Source organism: Cygnus atratus, chromosome 7, assembly GCF_013377495.2.
Source record: "Cygnus atratus isolate AKBS03 ecotype Queensland, Australia chromosome 7, CAtr_DNAZoo_HiC_assembly, whole genome shotgun sequence".
In the NCBI taxonomy this organism is placed as follows: Eukaryota; Metazoa; Chordata; class Aves; order Anseriformes; family Anatidae; genus Cygnus; species Cygnus atratus.
This window is the reverse complement of record NC_066368.1, coordinates 4644396-4660248: the sequence shown is the minus strand read 5'-3', so window position 1 is coordinate 4660248 and position 15853 is coordinate 4644396. Positions and strand designations below refer to the sequence as shown.

Sequence of the window (15853 nt, the reverse complement as noted above, 5' to 3'; positions counted from 1 at the left end):
TGGGCAGCGGCGGCACCGACGGCCCCCGGGCGGCCGGCGCCAAGGCTGCGGCTTGGCCCCCCCGCGCCAGGAACCCGTCCCTCTCCTCGGACGAAGAGGAGCCCGACGAGAGCTGGAAACACCGCGGCTGCTTCTGCCCCGAAGCTCACGGCCCCGCCGAAACGTGCCCCAAGCACCGGCCCGTCGGCTTCACCTGCCTCAGTGAGTACCGGGGAACCTCGACGGCGCGGCCGGGGCCTCCCCGCCCGGCCCTCGACGCGGGGGGGGGGGGGGGGGGCACGGCCGCAGCCCCGCTGCTTTCGGGGCAAAACGGATTTGCGGCGTCCTTGGCCGAGGGGGGAAGGAGCCCTCTTCCTCCTCCTCCTCCTCCTCCTTCTCCTTGCCGCCCCGGCCGGGGTATTTCTCCTCTCCCCGGCGAAGGGGCGCGCTCGATGTGACGGATAACGCTCGTTTTGCTCACATTCGGCTTATTTACAGCGCTCGGGGAAGGGGAAGAAAAGTGTTTGTTTTCAGCATTATTTCTGGCTAAACGGCCTGTGAAATGCAGGGCTGTAAAGTCAAATCTGCCGGCTCACGGCGGGAAGGGAGGCAGCCCTAGCCTGGCACCCAGCTGCCTTTGGCGGGGCGGGCATATCCACCCCTCTGTTCACCCCTCCATCCCTTCATCCACCCCTCCATCCCTTCATCCACCCCTCCATCCCTTCTTTCATCCCTTCTTTCATCCCTCCATCCCTCCTTCCACCCCTCCATCCCTCCTTCCTCCCCTCCATCCTCCCTCCATCCCTCCGTCCCTATAATGACAGGACATCTATAGGACAGCCTCTGACGGCTTCCCCGGCGTTGCTACCGTTTATTTATTTCCCCCGGGGACCCGGGACAGCGGCTGCTCGCCCGGGGCTCCTCTCGCCCCTCAGCCGTCGGGGGGGGCCGCGCCGTCGGGGGGGGGCCACCGGTGCCGTCCACCGTGCGACCCCCGCGCTGTGGCTCTGTTGCAGGCAGCAGCAAGGGGAGCGGAGCGGCGGCGGGCAGCGCGGAGCGGCCGCCTTTCCTCTCGCCCTCGCAGCAGGACTTTAAGGAGGAGAAGGAGAAGCCGCTGGGACCCCCCTCGCCTTCCTGCGGGGACCGGCAGCGCGACGGCGGGGACCGGCAGGCCGGAGCCGCCAAGAAGAAGACGCGCACGGTGTTCAGCCGCAGCCAGGTGTACCAGCTGGAGTCCACCTTCGACATGAAGCGCTACCTGAGCAGCTCGGAGCGGGCCTGCCTGGCCTCCAGCCTGCAGCTCACCGAGACCCAGGTGAAGACGTGGTTCCAGAACCGCCGCAACAAGTGGAAGCGGCAGCTCTCGGCCGAGCTGGAGGCGGCCAACATGGCGCACGCCTCGGCTCAGACTCTGGTGGGGATGCCGCTGGTGTTCAGGGACAATTCGCTCCTCAGGGTGCCGGTGCCACGCTCCCTCGCCTTCCCTGCGCCCCTCTACTACCCCGGCAGCAACCTCTCGGCCTTACCGCTCTACAACCTCTACAACAAGATCGAGTACTGAGCGCCTCCCGCCCCATCCGGGGCTTGGGGACAGGGGGCTCCAGGCACAAGGGGTCGGGGCTGGGGGGCTCCACGACCCCCCCCCCCCCCAGCTCCGTTTCCCCAGGGGGAGCTCAGAGAGGAACAAAATGGGGGGCACCGACGGGGCGCAAGCGGCCTGACCCGGCCTCACGGCCCCTGCGTGCCCCCCCCTCCCTCCGCTGTCCTGCCACTTGAAAAGAAAATTAATTATTAAAAACTAAAAAAAAAAAAAAAGCGTTATTTCAGATCTGTACATATTTTTAAAGGAAATAAAACGTTTTAAGCCTCGTTTGTAAATTTGCCAGCTCCCCACCGCGTGTTTCCGAAGCGCTGGGGGGGGGGGGGGCACCGGGCACGGCCCTGGGGGGGGGGGCAGGAGGGGAGTGGGGCAGAAAAACAGAAAATGGACAAAAAAATAGAGAAATAAATGAAAAAAGAATGAAAAAAGGGCTGGAGGAAGAAGTAAAGTGAGGGGGCTGCCAACGGGTGGAAGCGAGAAGGGACGAGGGGCGCTTCTTTCCCTACAGGGATCCGTGTTATGAACTGCTAATCCTGGTCTGTAAAGCTCGTAAATATCGTAAAAAATATCAAAAATATGGGAAAAGCCGTAAGTATCGTGACAAATATCGTGAATATCGTTAAAATATGGTAAATATAGTAAGAAAAATCATAAAAATCCTAAGGAAATTTGTAAATATCGTAAGAAAATTCGTAAATATCGTCGGAAATATTATAAATAGCGTGAGAAATATTATAAATACGGTAAGAAATATTATAAATATCGTAAGAAATATCGTAAATATCGCAAATATCGGCTCGGGCCGGGGGGCCGCGGCCCTGCTTTCGGCCCCCCCCCCCGCCGCCTCTCCCGCAGTTGGGGCCGGGCCGGGCGGGCCGCGGCCCCGCGGACTACACTCCCCAGCATTCCCCGCGGCGGGGGTGCCGCGCTGCGCGCGCTTCCGCCTTTCGAATCGGCCAATGGGGAGGGGTCGGCGGCGGCGCGCGTGCGCAGAATTGCGGCGGCGGCAGTTGCGGGCGGTGAGGTGCGGGAGGGAGCGGGAGCGGGCCGCGGGGCCCGGGGGGGCCGGGGCCGGGGCCGGGGCCGGGGCCGGGGCCGGGGCCGGGGCCGGGGCCGGGGCCTCGGGGGTGGGTTCCGGGCGCCGGGGCCCATCCGGGGCCTCGGTGCCCGCCGCCGGGTCCCGTCGCGTTGCTGCGGAGGCGGAGCGGGCGCCGCGGCCTGCGCAGGGCCGGTCCCTGCCGGCCGCCCCCCCCTCACCCCGCTCGTTCCCCGCAGCTCCCGAGCAGCGCCTGGGCACCGGCACCGCGACAGCGCCTCGCAGCTGCACGAGGGAGCGGCCGCGGCGGCGGCGAGAGGAGCCGGGCACTATGAAAACGGTACTGGGGCCCCGGGGAGGGCACCGCGCGGAGCTGCCGCCCGGCCCGGAGGGGGTCTGGGGCTGGGAGGGCGGCGGATTGAACCCTCTGCTTAAATCAGCGCCGGTTCCGCGCGCCGTTCGTGTAACGCCGGCGTTAGGAACCGTCTGCCGTGCTCGGGACGGGGGTCGGGGCTCGGTTGGGGGGGGCGGGGATGGCGCTTACTGCTCCGTGGAAGTCGGACTCCGAGTAAGATGCGTTTCTGAAAACCGTGCGATTTTTGTGTGATTTTTTTTTTTTTTTAAGGTAGGTAACAGGTAGGGTGTCTTTACATTCTGATTTTGTTAACTTGTTTTTTTTGTGGATTGAGAATATCTCCAGTCTCTCATGTGACTACCTTCGCTCCCTCGAGCACTGCTTTTTGTTTGCTTTTTGGACGGTTTATAAGCGTTGTACCAAGCGCCTCAAACACTCGTTTGTTAAATTTTCTGTTGAGTAGACGAGGCTATTAGCATGTCCATAAAAGTTCCCCCAGTCCTTGATTCCTGGAGTTTTTGTGTCTTTGCAAATCCAGCTGAAATCATCAGTGATGTACGTTTAATTGCTCAAAGAGTAACAAAGATGCTGATGAATCCTTTACTAGCGTTCATATGTCAGTATGTGCGCTGGACTCGCCAGCACATGTGTCTTTTGGCCAAGTACTTCCACAGCAGAGCTGTAAAAAGGGATGAAGAACGTAGTTTTTATTTCCTGTTCTTAAGAGTGCTTATACTCACACGTCATGTTTGAGTAGTTGTAGTGTGGGTTTCTGTCTCCGTTTTTTTTTTTTTTTTTTTTTAAGGATGTCTTTACCAAAGTTTCCCCTCTGGAATTTTTTGCAGTGTAAGAACGTACAGTGCTTACGTTATTGTACAGCTTGATGGTTGTTGCTGGCAATCATAGTGCGCTACATTTGAAGCTCGTCTTATTTCATCTACTCAGTCTCTCTTAATTTTCATTCTCAAAGGTCTAATCTCACCTCTGCATTTGTACACAGAAAATCAGGAGCGATAGCGTTACAGAAAGTCAGAGCTAATTCACTTCTCCGCCCTTTTTGAGAAAAGGAAATGTGCTGTTAAGGCCTTAGAAAGCATTTTAAAAGGTTTGGAGGCTTTGTTGGTGTGCACGTAACGAACGGTTTCTTCACCCAGGACACTTGTAAGGTCTGCACTGTCTTACCAGCTGATAGTTGCTGCTTGTAGCCTCAGCTCTCCTTTTCTGTTTTTTTTTTTTTGTGTGTGTGTATGTGTGGGTATACAACTAACTCGTCCTGTGTGAACTGTGTGACGATTGCCTTCAGAGCCGTCGATCTGTCAGTAAATTGTTGATCTCTTTTTCCTATTACATCACGTTTACATATTTGCTCTACGTTTTGGTATCCCACAAAGCATAGCTTTCCTCTATTATATTACTTTTTTTAACCTAATTTAGACAGGAAAAAAAATCTTAAAGCTGTTCAGTGAAAGTATTTTGTAGCGCTTAAGGAAGCTGAAGTACTGGAAGGTTACAGAAAACCAGAAACTATTTGGCATTTTGTCCAACTGCAGTTCCTAGAAGTTCAGGAAAGTCACACAGAATCAGGGATGCTTTTTGTTGGAGTTTTCAAATCAGATTCCTTCCTGCCTGCGTGTTGTTTTTTAAAGTAACTTCCCCAGTCTCAGAATAATTTATAAATACTTTAAAAAGTATATATATAACCACCTAAACAGTGTAGTGGGAGGGGGAATATATGGCGATATTATATATCTAAACTTACAGGTAAACAGTACAAAAAGCTTATGATTATTATTCTATGGTACACTTGATATTTAAACTGTAAAGTTCTTTGTGTGGGGAGGAATGTATTGAGGTCTTGGACAGTGATAAGCATCTTCAGTTTTAGAGGGTTTGTCAGCAATCTGTGTGTTCTGCACTTTGTGTAAAGACTAGCAACTTTCCAGGTTTCCTTTAAATCATCTTCAAGGTGCAGCCGTAAGCTAACTAACTCTCTGGGCTTATTTTCTTGTTACCGCTAAAATATATCTGTGCTTTACTGTCTCCAGATGACTGGATCGAACGAGTTCAAGCTAAATCAAACTCCAGATGATGGCATTTCATCAGTCAAGTTCAGTCCAAATACATCCCAGTTTCTGCTTGTTTCGTCCTGGGACACCACTGTCCGTCTCTATGACGTTCCTGCCAACACCATGCGGCTCAAATACCAACATTCAGGAGCTGTCCTTGACTGCGCCTTTTATGTAAGTGCATGTTATTTTATCTTATTTTATAAATTTACGGTGCACATGGCAAATTGTTAGTCTGTGAAATTAAAGGCATACTTCCTACGTGAAATCAAGGTCTAAAAGAATAGTTTGCTTCTGCTGATTATTCTTTTAACAGACATGTTTGTTCTAAATATGTACGTTTCCTGCGAAGGACGCAGGCACACAATTCACTTCTCGTAGAAGTGGCAGACAAAAGTAAGTTCAGCTGGTTTATGCTGTTTTTCCACTGATGTAGTAAATTCTTTGTGTGTTTCTTACAAAGAGTAGTATGTACCCAGAAATCGTTATTCACACTGAATGCCCACGGCCAATTACTCTTATCTTTTTAACCTCATACTGGGCTGTTTTGGAAACACAGCATTGTTCCAAATGAGCCATTTACCAAACACTTGGCTTCTGTATTTTTAATTTGTGGGACTTGAAGCATGTTTCAGAATGTTTTTTTAGTTAATCAGTGGCATTGATTTTGCTTATTAGTTATTATGAATAATAACATGAAATGGAATGTTTCAAACAGCTTTTTTTTTTTTTTTTGCTCAGTATTCTGGAATGTCCTCCAGTGACTCCATCTTTACGTGTTACTAAACGTTTTAAGGATCAATTTAAAATTTAACTGTGCTTTTTCCACTTAACATTTTGTCACATAGCTAGAATCACACTGTGGGCCAACACACAGGTTCTCAAATGGTTTATAGTTTCCCAAAACTCTTGCAAACAATTCCTTTTTTGAATGTGCCTAGGCGATTAAATGTACAGCGGCCAAGGAAACTTAATACATGTCATAATGTGTTTTTTTTTTTTTTTTTTGCTTAATAGGATCCTACCCATGCCTGGAGTGGAGGACTAGATCAGCAACTGAAAATGCACGATCTAAACACGGACCAAGGTGAGCAGATTGAATTTTGTAAATGGTCTCTTTGAAACAACTGACCTGAGCTTCAGATTGACATATTTACAAGAATGAAACTTTTTTTTTTTTTTAGGGATATTTGCTTTAAGTAGTAGCTGTTTAGTTATTTATTAATAATCCTCTTGGTCATTGTGCTCAGGAGTCACGCAGCCCTTTCTGATTGCCGTGGTAAATCTGTCAAGGGCACTGAACAAGGCAGTGTTTCTTACTGTGTAATTGAAGATTGTGCTGTAACATCTTTAACAGAAGGGCTGGAACTAAACATTTCTAGTGATTTATATTAATTGAGGTATTTTGCATGTTTTTTTTTTTTTTTTTACCTAATTTTAAGATGAAAATGGAAGGGAAGGAAACAGTTATCTACTCATCCTGCTGATGGTTCGTGGCACTTCCTTCTTAGTGCCATCTAGCAGGATGGCAGGGTTTGGTGCTTTGCCAGAAAGTTTGGTAGGTGCTCGTTATAGGACATCTTGAATGGGATTTCTGGTTATCATATCCTGCTCTGTCGTAGGTCAGGGTGTCTCACATTGGGGCAATTAGTTCAGCTGTTCTAAAACTGAGCGTGTTATTTTTTTTAAAGGCTCGTAGTTAGACAAAATGGCAAAAAGAACGTAAAGCTTTTGCTTTGTCAGACTTCATGACCTTATATTACATTCTTCGCTAGCAAAGCACAGTGCCTGATTGTTGAAAAATATGGAGCTAGTTTGTCTAACTTTTTTTTTTGTGCGTAAACGCATGAAAGAGAAAAGCACTTACCAGCCTGATACAAATGTAGTTGCTAGAACTAGCCAATAGCCAGGTTTCACAACTTACGTGCAAAGTAAAGTAACAAAAAAAAGTTAACTTTAGTATAGGTGACTTGCTAGAGGTGTTCATATTTACCACAAATTAATAAAAATATTAAATCACTTAATTTGTCATAACATTAATATATACACAAGTTTAAATTGCTTTCTGTGTTAGTGTCTGCATCACAAGTGGTGATATTTGGTACTAAACTCTTCTGTCTACCTCTGAAAATCTTTGTGTGGCTGCCTAAAATTCTTAATATCCTTTCACAGTCTCAAAAGACATAAGTTTAAATTTAAACATTTTTGATGTTTGCAAAAATTTGTGCTTCTGAAGGTTGAACCATCTCTAAAGCAGCTCCTAGCATTTCACTACATCCATAGTAATGCCAGAAAATAGCACTTTTGTACTGCAGTAATATGTACATTTAAAAAAAAAAAAGTATTCTGACTGCTTGTGGAGCCAGTGAAGTTACTTGAAGTTGTGTTTTCTTACAGAAAACCTTGTTGGTGGCCATGATGCACCTATCCGATGTGTTGAGTATTGCCCAGAAGTGAACGTCATGGTGACTGGAAGTTGGGATCAAACAGTTAAGCTGTGGGACCCCAGAACACCTTGTAATGCAGGAACCTTCTCTCAGCCTGAAAAGGTATGGATTGGATACTGCATCCCAGGTCAAGCGTTCAATAATCTATCCAGGGAGTGGTTGTCATACAGGAAACCATACAAGGCGTGCTCTTAAACTTAGCTCAATTTGAAAAGTTACTTCTAAATGTAGAAGTAAATTTGAAAAGTTTAGAAGTAACTTTTCAAATGGGTAAATTAGCGTGTAAATGTTGCATTTAAAATATTAATATCCAGAATATATTACAATTTTAGGTTAAGGCTTTATGCTTTCATCAGTAGGAGCAAAACTTAATTCTTAGCACTCCGGATAGAAAAAAAATCTTATAATTTAAAACAAGTTCGAGGAGAGAAATCTTAACAAAACCAGTATGTGAAATTGAGGCAGCCATTGATAATTCTTGTCTTACTTTGTTAATTGTTGGCTTGAGTGTTATAATGTGCACTCTAATGTGCACTCAGCATTAAGACTTTTAGTTATCAGGTCCAATTGCTTTGAAATGTGTGTAGAGGTACAGTAGGAAGGTGGTTTTTTTTTCCTGAAATAAAATTTTGGTTTCTGGCTAGTACTCAGAAGTTGAATTGAAATTGCTTGTTTGTAGTTTACCTGTCAAAGCAATAATGTCTAGTAAATTCAGACATTCGTCTAATAATAAAATTCTCCGTGCTAAGGAGAGACGAAGAGAAGTAAAATATAATTTCCTAAACTTTTTTTTAATGCTGATATGGTTTGCTAATCTTTATACTACTTATAGTGGTGTCACTGAAAGAATTGTAGAAAAAAATTCTTGATTTTCTCTCAGCTTCCAAAACACAGGGTGGCTTGCTGGTTAATTTTGCATGTGAATATTTTTTGCCTGTACCTTTTTTAAATTTTTATTGAGCTCTGTCACAACGTACTGTCAAGTGATAGGAGCCATCCTTACGTTCCCTATTGCATCTAAATAGCTATTACTTCTGTCACAACATAGCTGAATCTACTTCTGGCAAGACCTTTGTTCAGAATAAAGTAATTGCATTATTTCTAGTTTTGATTTATAGTTGTATGTAGCATGTAAAGAACTGTGATGAATTGCCGACAGAATATCGTATAACGGACAGCCACAGTGAATCAAGCTGCTTATTGGCTCAGCGAGGTTCATTATGTCATTTTTTTAATACTGCCTTTGATAAATGTGTACACCTACTCAACTGCGTGACAATGGTTTCATTTGATTGATGATTGCGTGGTGTAGAAAGAATACTCGCTGTACAGGTGTGACATCAAGTTTGTAAAGAAGATTTAAGATATTTAATGTTCTTATGCCTTTGTTTCTGTACGTGTACAAACATTTTGTTTATATGATAACGTTTTTGGATAAATTTTTGCATCAACAACAAGGGAGATCTGAAAATGTTAGTGTTTAAATACTGTTAGCTTGAAGTCTTCGTTTTATATATAAATGGGGTTTGGCAATTGGGGTCATCAGAAATTCTAGGCAACTCTTACATGAGCATTTAAGACATTTCTTCAGACATCAGTCTTGAGAGGGAAATTCAATAATTGCAGTTTGTTTAGAGCAGTAATGCAAGCCTAGCACATGTAGATTGGTTAAAAGGAGTTTTTTTGTATATGTGGACCTGTCAGATAGTCAATAGCTTCATATTTTTTTTATTTTAAATTGCCAAAAATGTTTATAGTACACCAAGAAACAAGTTGTTTTTTCTAATATTTCGGTGTAGTCTTACCAGAACCAAATAGCTTTATTGGACTTTATCAGAGAACCAGAAAGTGAACCTATGTGCTTGAGTTAAATTGTACGAGTACATGCCAAAGGTAAATCGAATCCTTCTGGCAGGATACCAGATCTTTTATGCTTTTCATTCTTCTTCAGAGGTATATACAGTATCTGTTGCCTATGTATTCAGCTGTATTGGATCACTTTTCAAAAGCTTGTCCTGATAGTGTGCTCTTGTGAGCAGCTTAGTGGCAGGACAGCAGGGAGTAGCTGGATTCCATCTTGCTTGTGTATCAACAATTGGTCATTTGGCAGTACAGAGTTTTTGACTGTTGTTTTTTTTAACTTATACTCAGATTAACAACATCGCAAGTAAGAGTTGGAAATGGAATGATTTATAGGCTGGATATTTTCATGAGAACTTTGAGAAGTAAAAATTAGAACCTCTGAGCCAATTTTTGGGGTAGAGCAAAAATTCAAAGCTGTGGGTTGCTGTTTTTTATAATAAAAAAAAAAAAGGGTATCAAGCATATTTCTTCAGTCAATTTCACTTAGCTTTACTGAAGTACGCAAACAACCATTTTTCAATTATTTCTTTTCAATTTATTTCTCCTTATTAACATGAAATACAGCTTGAAGCATTCTGTCTAAAAAGAGACAATTTCTAGATAGAGGAAAAACACAAAAATATGGTTTTGTAGGGCTAAATTGCACAATCATGATTGGATAGTGGATAATGCAAGCTGTGCATACCAAGCAAAGATAAAATCTGCACCTTCCTTATCACCCATTACTTTGTACGTATCATCTTCTTGCCCTGAATTATCCAATGAGTTTAATATTTATGTAATTTTTTAGGAAAACTTGAGTAATACTGATTTCCCTTTTGAATTGCACATATTTTTATGTACACATGTAGCATTTAGAATGTAATACCAATGAAAAGAAGAAATCTCACGTGTGGAAGGTTGTTTAGATATCAGAGTCTCCAGATTGGTAATGTAATGGACGTGCTTGAAATTTAGAGTTTTACAAGTGCATATTCACAAAAAGATTTGTAAATCTTTTTTGTTGCTGTTGTTTATGTAAATTATTCTTATGTAGCATGATGCTGCATTGGGCTTGATTTTAAGGTATGTGCTAGGTGTAGAATTAAAGGTGTAAGATTTTGAAATGCTACATTTGCTTTTTAGTAAGTAACCAACTGCACACTAGTACAGTTTGTTCCAAATTTGTGTTACAAATTGAAGCAAAAGGGAAACTTGGAGCCACACCCTTTATTGCACATGTTACTTGTTTCCTGTATAGCATGTTGCTGACATCTTGCTGTGTATAATGAACGATGGATATCCAGATTAATGTGTTAAATATTGTCATTTTTTTCTGAAAAGGTGTACACGCTTTCTGTGTCTGGAGACAGGCTAATTGTGGGGACTGCAGGTCGGAGAGTGCTGGTGTGGGATTTGCGGAACATGGGCTACGTTCAGCAGCGAAGAGAATCAAGTCTGAAGTATCAGACCCGCTGTATCAGAGCATTTCCAAATAAACAGGTATGGGAACCATCTCGAGAATTATATTTCTGTGGAATGTTCTTCAGGAAAAATGGTGGCTTTTCTTTTTTTAAGCTTCCTTGGTCTCTCATTTTAAAAATATTCCTGGTCTTCAAATTTCATAATCCAGTTTTGAGGAAAGAAAATGGTGTTGAGACTCCTTGTTCCAGGTAAACTTTTGGGAAGAATAGCATAGCTTTGGAATGTTTGCCTCTGACTTACCAGCACGTTATTTTCATATTTTCTCAGTTTTTGTCTCTTTTTTTCAAGTTGCTTATTTAATGCATTATGATGCTGATGCATAGTCTTCCAAATTAAAAAGCAAACAAACAAAAAAACCTAAAATCCCCACAAAGTTGCAGTAGAAAAGATGAAGGCAGACTTGGTGGTTGCTCAACAGCCTTTATGCATTGTAGTCCTAGGTTCTTCAACAGGCTGTGAACAGGGGCAGGATTAAAACTGTGAATGTGGATTTTTTTTTGAATTTTCTCAAGTCTGACTGCAGCATGCACTTAGAATCCATGTTCTGTTATCTAGGGCAAATTGTACAGTTTAGATGATCGTAGAGCTGTTCCATGCAGGTTAGCATGGCGTATCTGTGGGATTTCTAGCTTTTTTTTTTTTCTTGAAGTAAAGCAAGATTTGCTTTTTCTGGCAAAAGCAAGAACTAATTTAGAAGAGAGTTTTCCAATGTACGTGGGTCTGGTACAGACACTGGGAGACCTAGTTACTTGTGCTTGAACTGGCATGAACACTTTCCATTTTCAGTTCTAGTTGTAGTAAAACAAATTGATCTTCCAGATTATATTGTGCTGTGGATTTTGAAGAACCTTGCTGTAGCTAGATAGCATTATAATCCTCCTTCTGAAAAAGACCTATTATGGGCTTGAGTCAGAAGTTATAAAAGCATCTCAGGTTGCTCTAAGTCAGGGCTGTAATGAACTGGATGCGTGGACACCATTATAATCAATGTCACCAAAAATACTATTGCAACTTGAAGCGTTTAGTTTAATTTTCTGAACTGAATTTAATGTAATTCTGAAGCGAAGTAGTCTGAGTTTCTGTAATATTTAAGATATTTAGGCCCTGGAGAATAGGTGGACAAACGTTGGGAGGTTTTTAACTGTTAACATTTTTTCCCCATATCAACTTGCATTTGGATCGGCAGGGGTAACTAAAAGCCTCGCCATCAGCTTAGACATATGGTGCAATGAAAATCTCTTGGAAAGCTTTCTGCGTTACTTCTCAGGAGCAGATTTTATTGCTGATGCCATGGATCTGTGGTAACAAAAAAAAAAAACCTTGTTATACACAATTTAAGACTATTTACTTGTCATTTACTTGAATTTAGAGGGTTATAAGGTAAATTGTATGGCAGTCTTTTTCCACTTACTAAATTCTAAAATGCATATCTCAATGTTTTTTGGTAGGGTTATGTTTTGAGTTCTATTGAAGGTCGTGTTGCAGTGGAGTACTTGGATCCAAGTCCAGAAATACAGAAGAAGAAATACGCATTCAAATGTCATCGTTTGAAGGAGAATAATATCGAGCAGATTTATCCAGTTAATGCAATTTCTTTCCATAACGTCCACAACACGTTTGCTACAGGTAGAGTAGATACTCAGTTTTTTTGTAACACTTGCTTAGGTTCCTATAGTTCTGATTTACCAGGCCTTTACTTTCATATGCCTTATTTATTAAGCCTTTGAATTGTATTCTTGCCTTGAGCATTTAATTTTTAAATTGTTTGATGTAGTGGGAGTTGATTCCTTTAACAGACATCAGGAAATACTCATTGTGCTCTCTACTAAATAATGTGACGGTATAATCATGTGTTTTGACAGAGTAAGTCTGTGTAGTTTTCTTTTTTTCTTTAGTGTATCATTACTCTCCTTTTTTTCTTCACTGTGTCTCTACTGCCGTTCTCTCAATTATCATTTACAGTTTTTTAAAACATTATTTTTCAGGAGGTTCTGATGGATTTGTAAATATTTGGGATCCATTTAATAAAAAGCGTCTGTGTCAGTTCCATCGGTATCCCACGAGCATAGCATCACTTGCCTTCAGCAATGATGGAACTACCCTTGCAATAGCTTCTTCATATATGTATGAAATGGATGACATTGAACATCCTGAAGATGGTATCTATATTCGCCAAGTGACAGATGCAGAAACAAAACCTAAGTGAGTATGCTTCACCTGTATTTGAGCCTTTCTGAGCATTCATCCCAAGATTTATTAATTTTCCTAAATTCATGAATAGCATTATTGATGCCAGTAGATAGTGCAGCTTGACAGTAGGGTTGGTTTTGATTTTATCTTGTTCGCCCAAGCTTTCAATATCCGTAGGTTGATAGACGTCTGATGGATAAAATTGTGCCTAGTTGTTTAGTAGGAGAAGAATGTCAAACTCTTATCCTTTTTGAATAGGTGCTATTATATGAAGCTGTGGAGTTATTGCTAGCTCATTGCTTCGAGAATTAAGTGAAGAATTCAAGAATAATTTATTTGAGTAAATGTTACTGTGTTTGGATATTTGGAACTTAGAATTAATGAAATCTTTAGGTGCTGAGTATGCACCCAGCTGCCTCAGTCAGAAGTGAATCTAGCTACTGTGCTGGGAAGGCTGTGTAAAATCAAGGAATAGCTTTCTCGATTCCTGTGTACTGGAGTTGGCTGCAGCCCTCTGATAACACACTTTTCTATCATTGTTGCTGTCAAAATGGGGCAAACTGATTGATGGAGGTAAAAGGTTTCTGTTAAGCTTGTTTTGGGATGAACGTTACATAGAAAAAATGCCACCATGGCGCAGAATTACACTGCTTTTCATTATGCTAGTGCAGGATAGGTGTTTTTATTTTCAAATCCCTGCGGTTTGTTACTGTTTTTTGTTTTGTTTTAGTACCCAAACCATCTTACACTTTATCTGGTTGTCTCTGTTATCATCATAAGTAGCTACATCAGTAGACGTGCATAAGCGATCAAAGTTCTTTAATTTAAAACCAAGAATGTTTTTTTCCCCCCTCCCCCAGTGACTTGCATATTGCTTCCGAGCAGCCATTTTCTCACTATAGAGATGTGAGGTGAAAGTTACAAAGGAATAAATACACCATCTCTACCTTGGAGATGTTTTGTTTTAAAATGATTTTGATACTCATGGAAAAATGAATACTTTACTGTTCCAGTATTTATTTCTATGGCTTCCTCATTTAAAATAAATCCAAAGGTGATTTTTCAGAGTCATTTTAAAGATCAGTTTGTGTTTGTTACATACATTTGGGAGGGTTTCAGCAAAAAAGAGGTGGTACAAGAATACTTGCTGCTGTTGGTCTTGTAATAGTAAGAGCTGCTTTCAGTTATTTTTGTTCACTGCTAGTTATGGTTGCTAATTCTGTAGATGCTTCATTCTGCCGTATGAGGAGGTTAATCTACAATTAAACAATATTTCCTCTTGGCCCTCCATTATTTTCTGAAACAGATGGTTCATCATTTCCTGGGCTGTTAAACACAGCAAGGTTAAGGTTAGACTCTTGGGAATCAGCTAGTTTTGAATCTTATTAGGCTGTAGAAGGAAAACTAATAAGAATACTCCTTAATATCATTTTGTGACTGTAAACAATTATTTATTAGCAAACAATTGATCCCAGAAGGGCAAATTGTTTGAGTCAGTAATGAGCTGAGAAAAGACAGAACATATCTGTGTATTTGGAAAATAATTGTAACGTAATTGCAATGCATTTAGACAGGCATCTTTTTGGACCTGTTTCTATCTTTAAATGAATTTCTGAAAACATTAACAAGGTTTATATGCTTTTCTGACATTTATAAGTTGCTTGTGCCAACCTTAGGGCACTAAGAATGATGCATATATTTAAATGTTGCAGTAGTGTGTCATCTTTGTTTTATTCTAAAAATAAGTTACTTAACACAGAAGGCTAGTAGTTTTAGTTGTTTCATAGTGATTTTTTGTGCATGTTAAGTTGAATCACTTAATGTTTCTGCACAGTGAATTGTTAAATGTATCAAGATGGTGCCATATGATATAAAGAAAACTTGGCAAGGTCAGGCTTTTGACGACCGATACAATACCTAATAATTTAGTACAATCTACGTATCTGCATTTTAAACGTATTTCTGCATTTTAAAATGTTGAATGTTTTTCCTCCTTATGATTACTCTAAAAATTGCTTGCTGAAATGCGTTTTTTTTATTTCAGGTCTACTTAGACTTCTGGTGATCTCTTCTCTACAAAAGAGTTGCCCACCTGCTCCTAACAAGACTGAGCTAAAAGAATAGAAGTGGGAAGAACAGTCTATGTGCTGAAGTTCTTTTTGACAAAGAAATATTTGCTTGTATGTTGTACTGTGTCCTAATCCATTGTAACTTTCCTGCTTATAATTGTTTTCTTTATGTGCTGTCTTGTAGCTAAATTAGTTCAGAACTGTAGGTAACTTTACGTATACCTTTATATAACTCACTGCATCTTGTAGTACCATTAATTATGAAAACTTGCAGTTGTCTTATTATTGCTAAATAAATATACTTAAGTTTTTGAAAATATGTTGTGTAATCTTTTTATGAAGTATGCATTAAAGCCAAACCTTTAACCTACCAGAATTCTTAAGTTCTAGATATTTCTTATGGTAAATTTCTTAACCTTTCACATTCTTCTAGTGAGACAAGCTGGTATTACCTTCCTTCCCTGGGGATGTTGGCTCTCCAGGCAATGTTTCCACAGGGCCACGAAAGCCTGAATTTGTGTTAGGAGTAAGTAGTAAGTTATCTCAATGGCTTGATGGGTACTGGAGAACCGTTACCTATTTCTGGAGGAAAGGACTGAAACACATGGTACTTCTGGTTGCGTGGTTTTTTTTTTTTCTCTTCACATACTACATAAAAGCCTGAAACTAATGATGCTTGGGAAAAATTGTGAGTAGAGGGAAACAAATGTAGAGTTTCAGCCTACAGTGGAGAGGTCTGCTCCAAGTCTGCCTGTCTGACCTGGTGCTCAGCATTTATGGAGCA

At 41.9% G+C, this 15853-nt stretch overlaps 2 protein-coding genes across 5 annotated transcripts in view; both read left to right on the top strand.

Moving 5' to 3' along the window:
- The window catches only part of HMX2 (H6 family homeobox 2), a 1616-nt gene extending 76 nt beyond the window's left edge, over positions 1-1540 (top strand). Inside the window, exons 1-2 of the mRNA XM_035547854.1 lie at positions 1-201; positions 996-1540. The exon at positions 1-201 is cut by the window's left edge and continues 76 nt beyond it. Of these exons, the coding sequence (XP_035403747.1) occupies positions 1-201; positions 996-1540 (746 nt within the window). The remainder of the gene's footprint in view (positions 202-995) is intronic.
- A 970-nt stretch (positions 1541-2510) lies between these two features.
- Positions 2511-15386, top strand: BUB3 (BUB3 mitotic checkpoint protein). Of its 4 annotated transcripts, none has more exons than XM_035547836.2 (9): positions 2511-2603; positions 2855-2955; positions 5016-5210; positions 6054-6123; positions 7434-7585; positions 10670-10828; positions 12259-12436; positions 12796-13012; positions 15045-15386. In XM_035547836.2, the coding sequence occupies exons 2-9, from the start codon at positions 2947-2949 to the stop codon at positions 15052-15054; spliced, it is 990 nt and encodes a 329-aa protein (XP_035403729.1). In that variant the 5' UTR covers positions 2511-2603; positions 2855-2946; the 3' UTR covers positions 15055-15386. The 4 variants fall into 4 exon arrangements, with proteins under 4 accessions (XP_035403729.1, XP_035403731.1, XP_035403730.1 ...); XM_035547837.2 differs by having other exon boundaries at positions 2568-2598; XM_035547838.2 differs by lacking the exon at positions 15045-15386 and having other exon boundaries at positions 12796-13016.
- Positions 15387-15853: the final 467 nt, after the last annotated feature.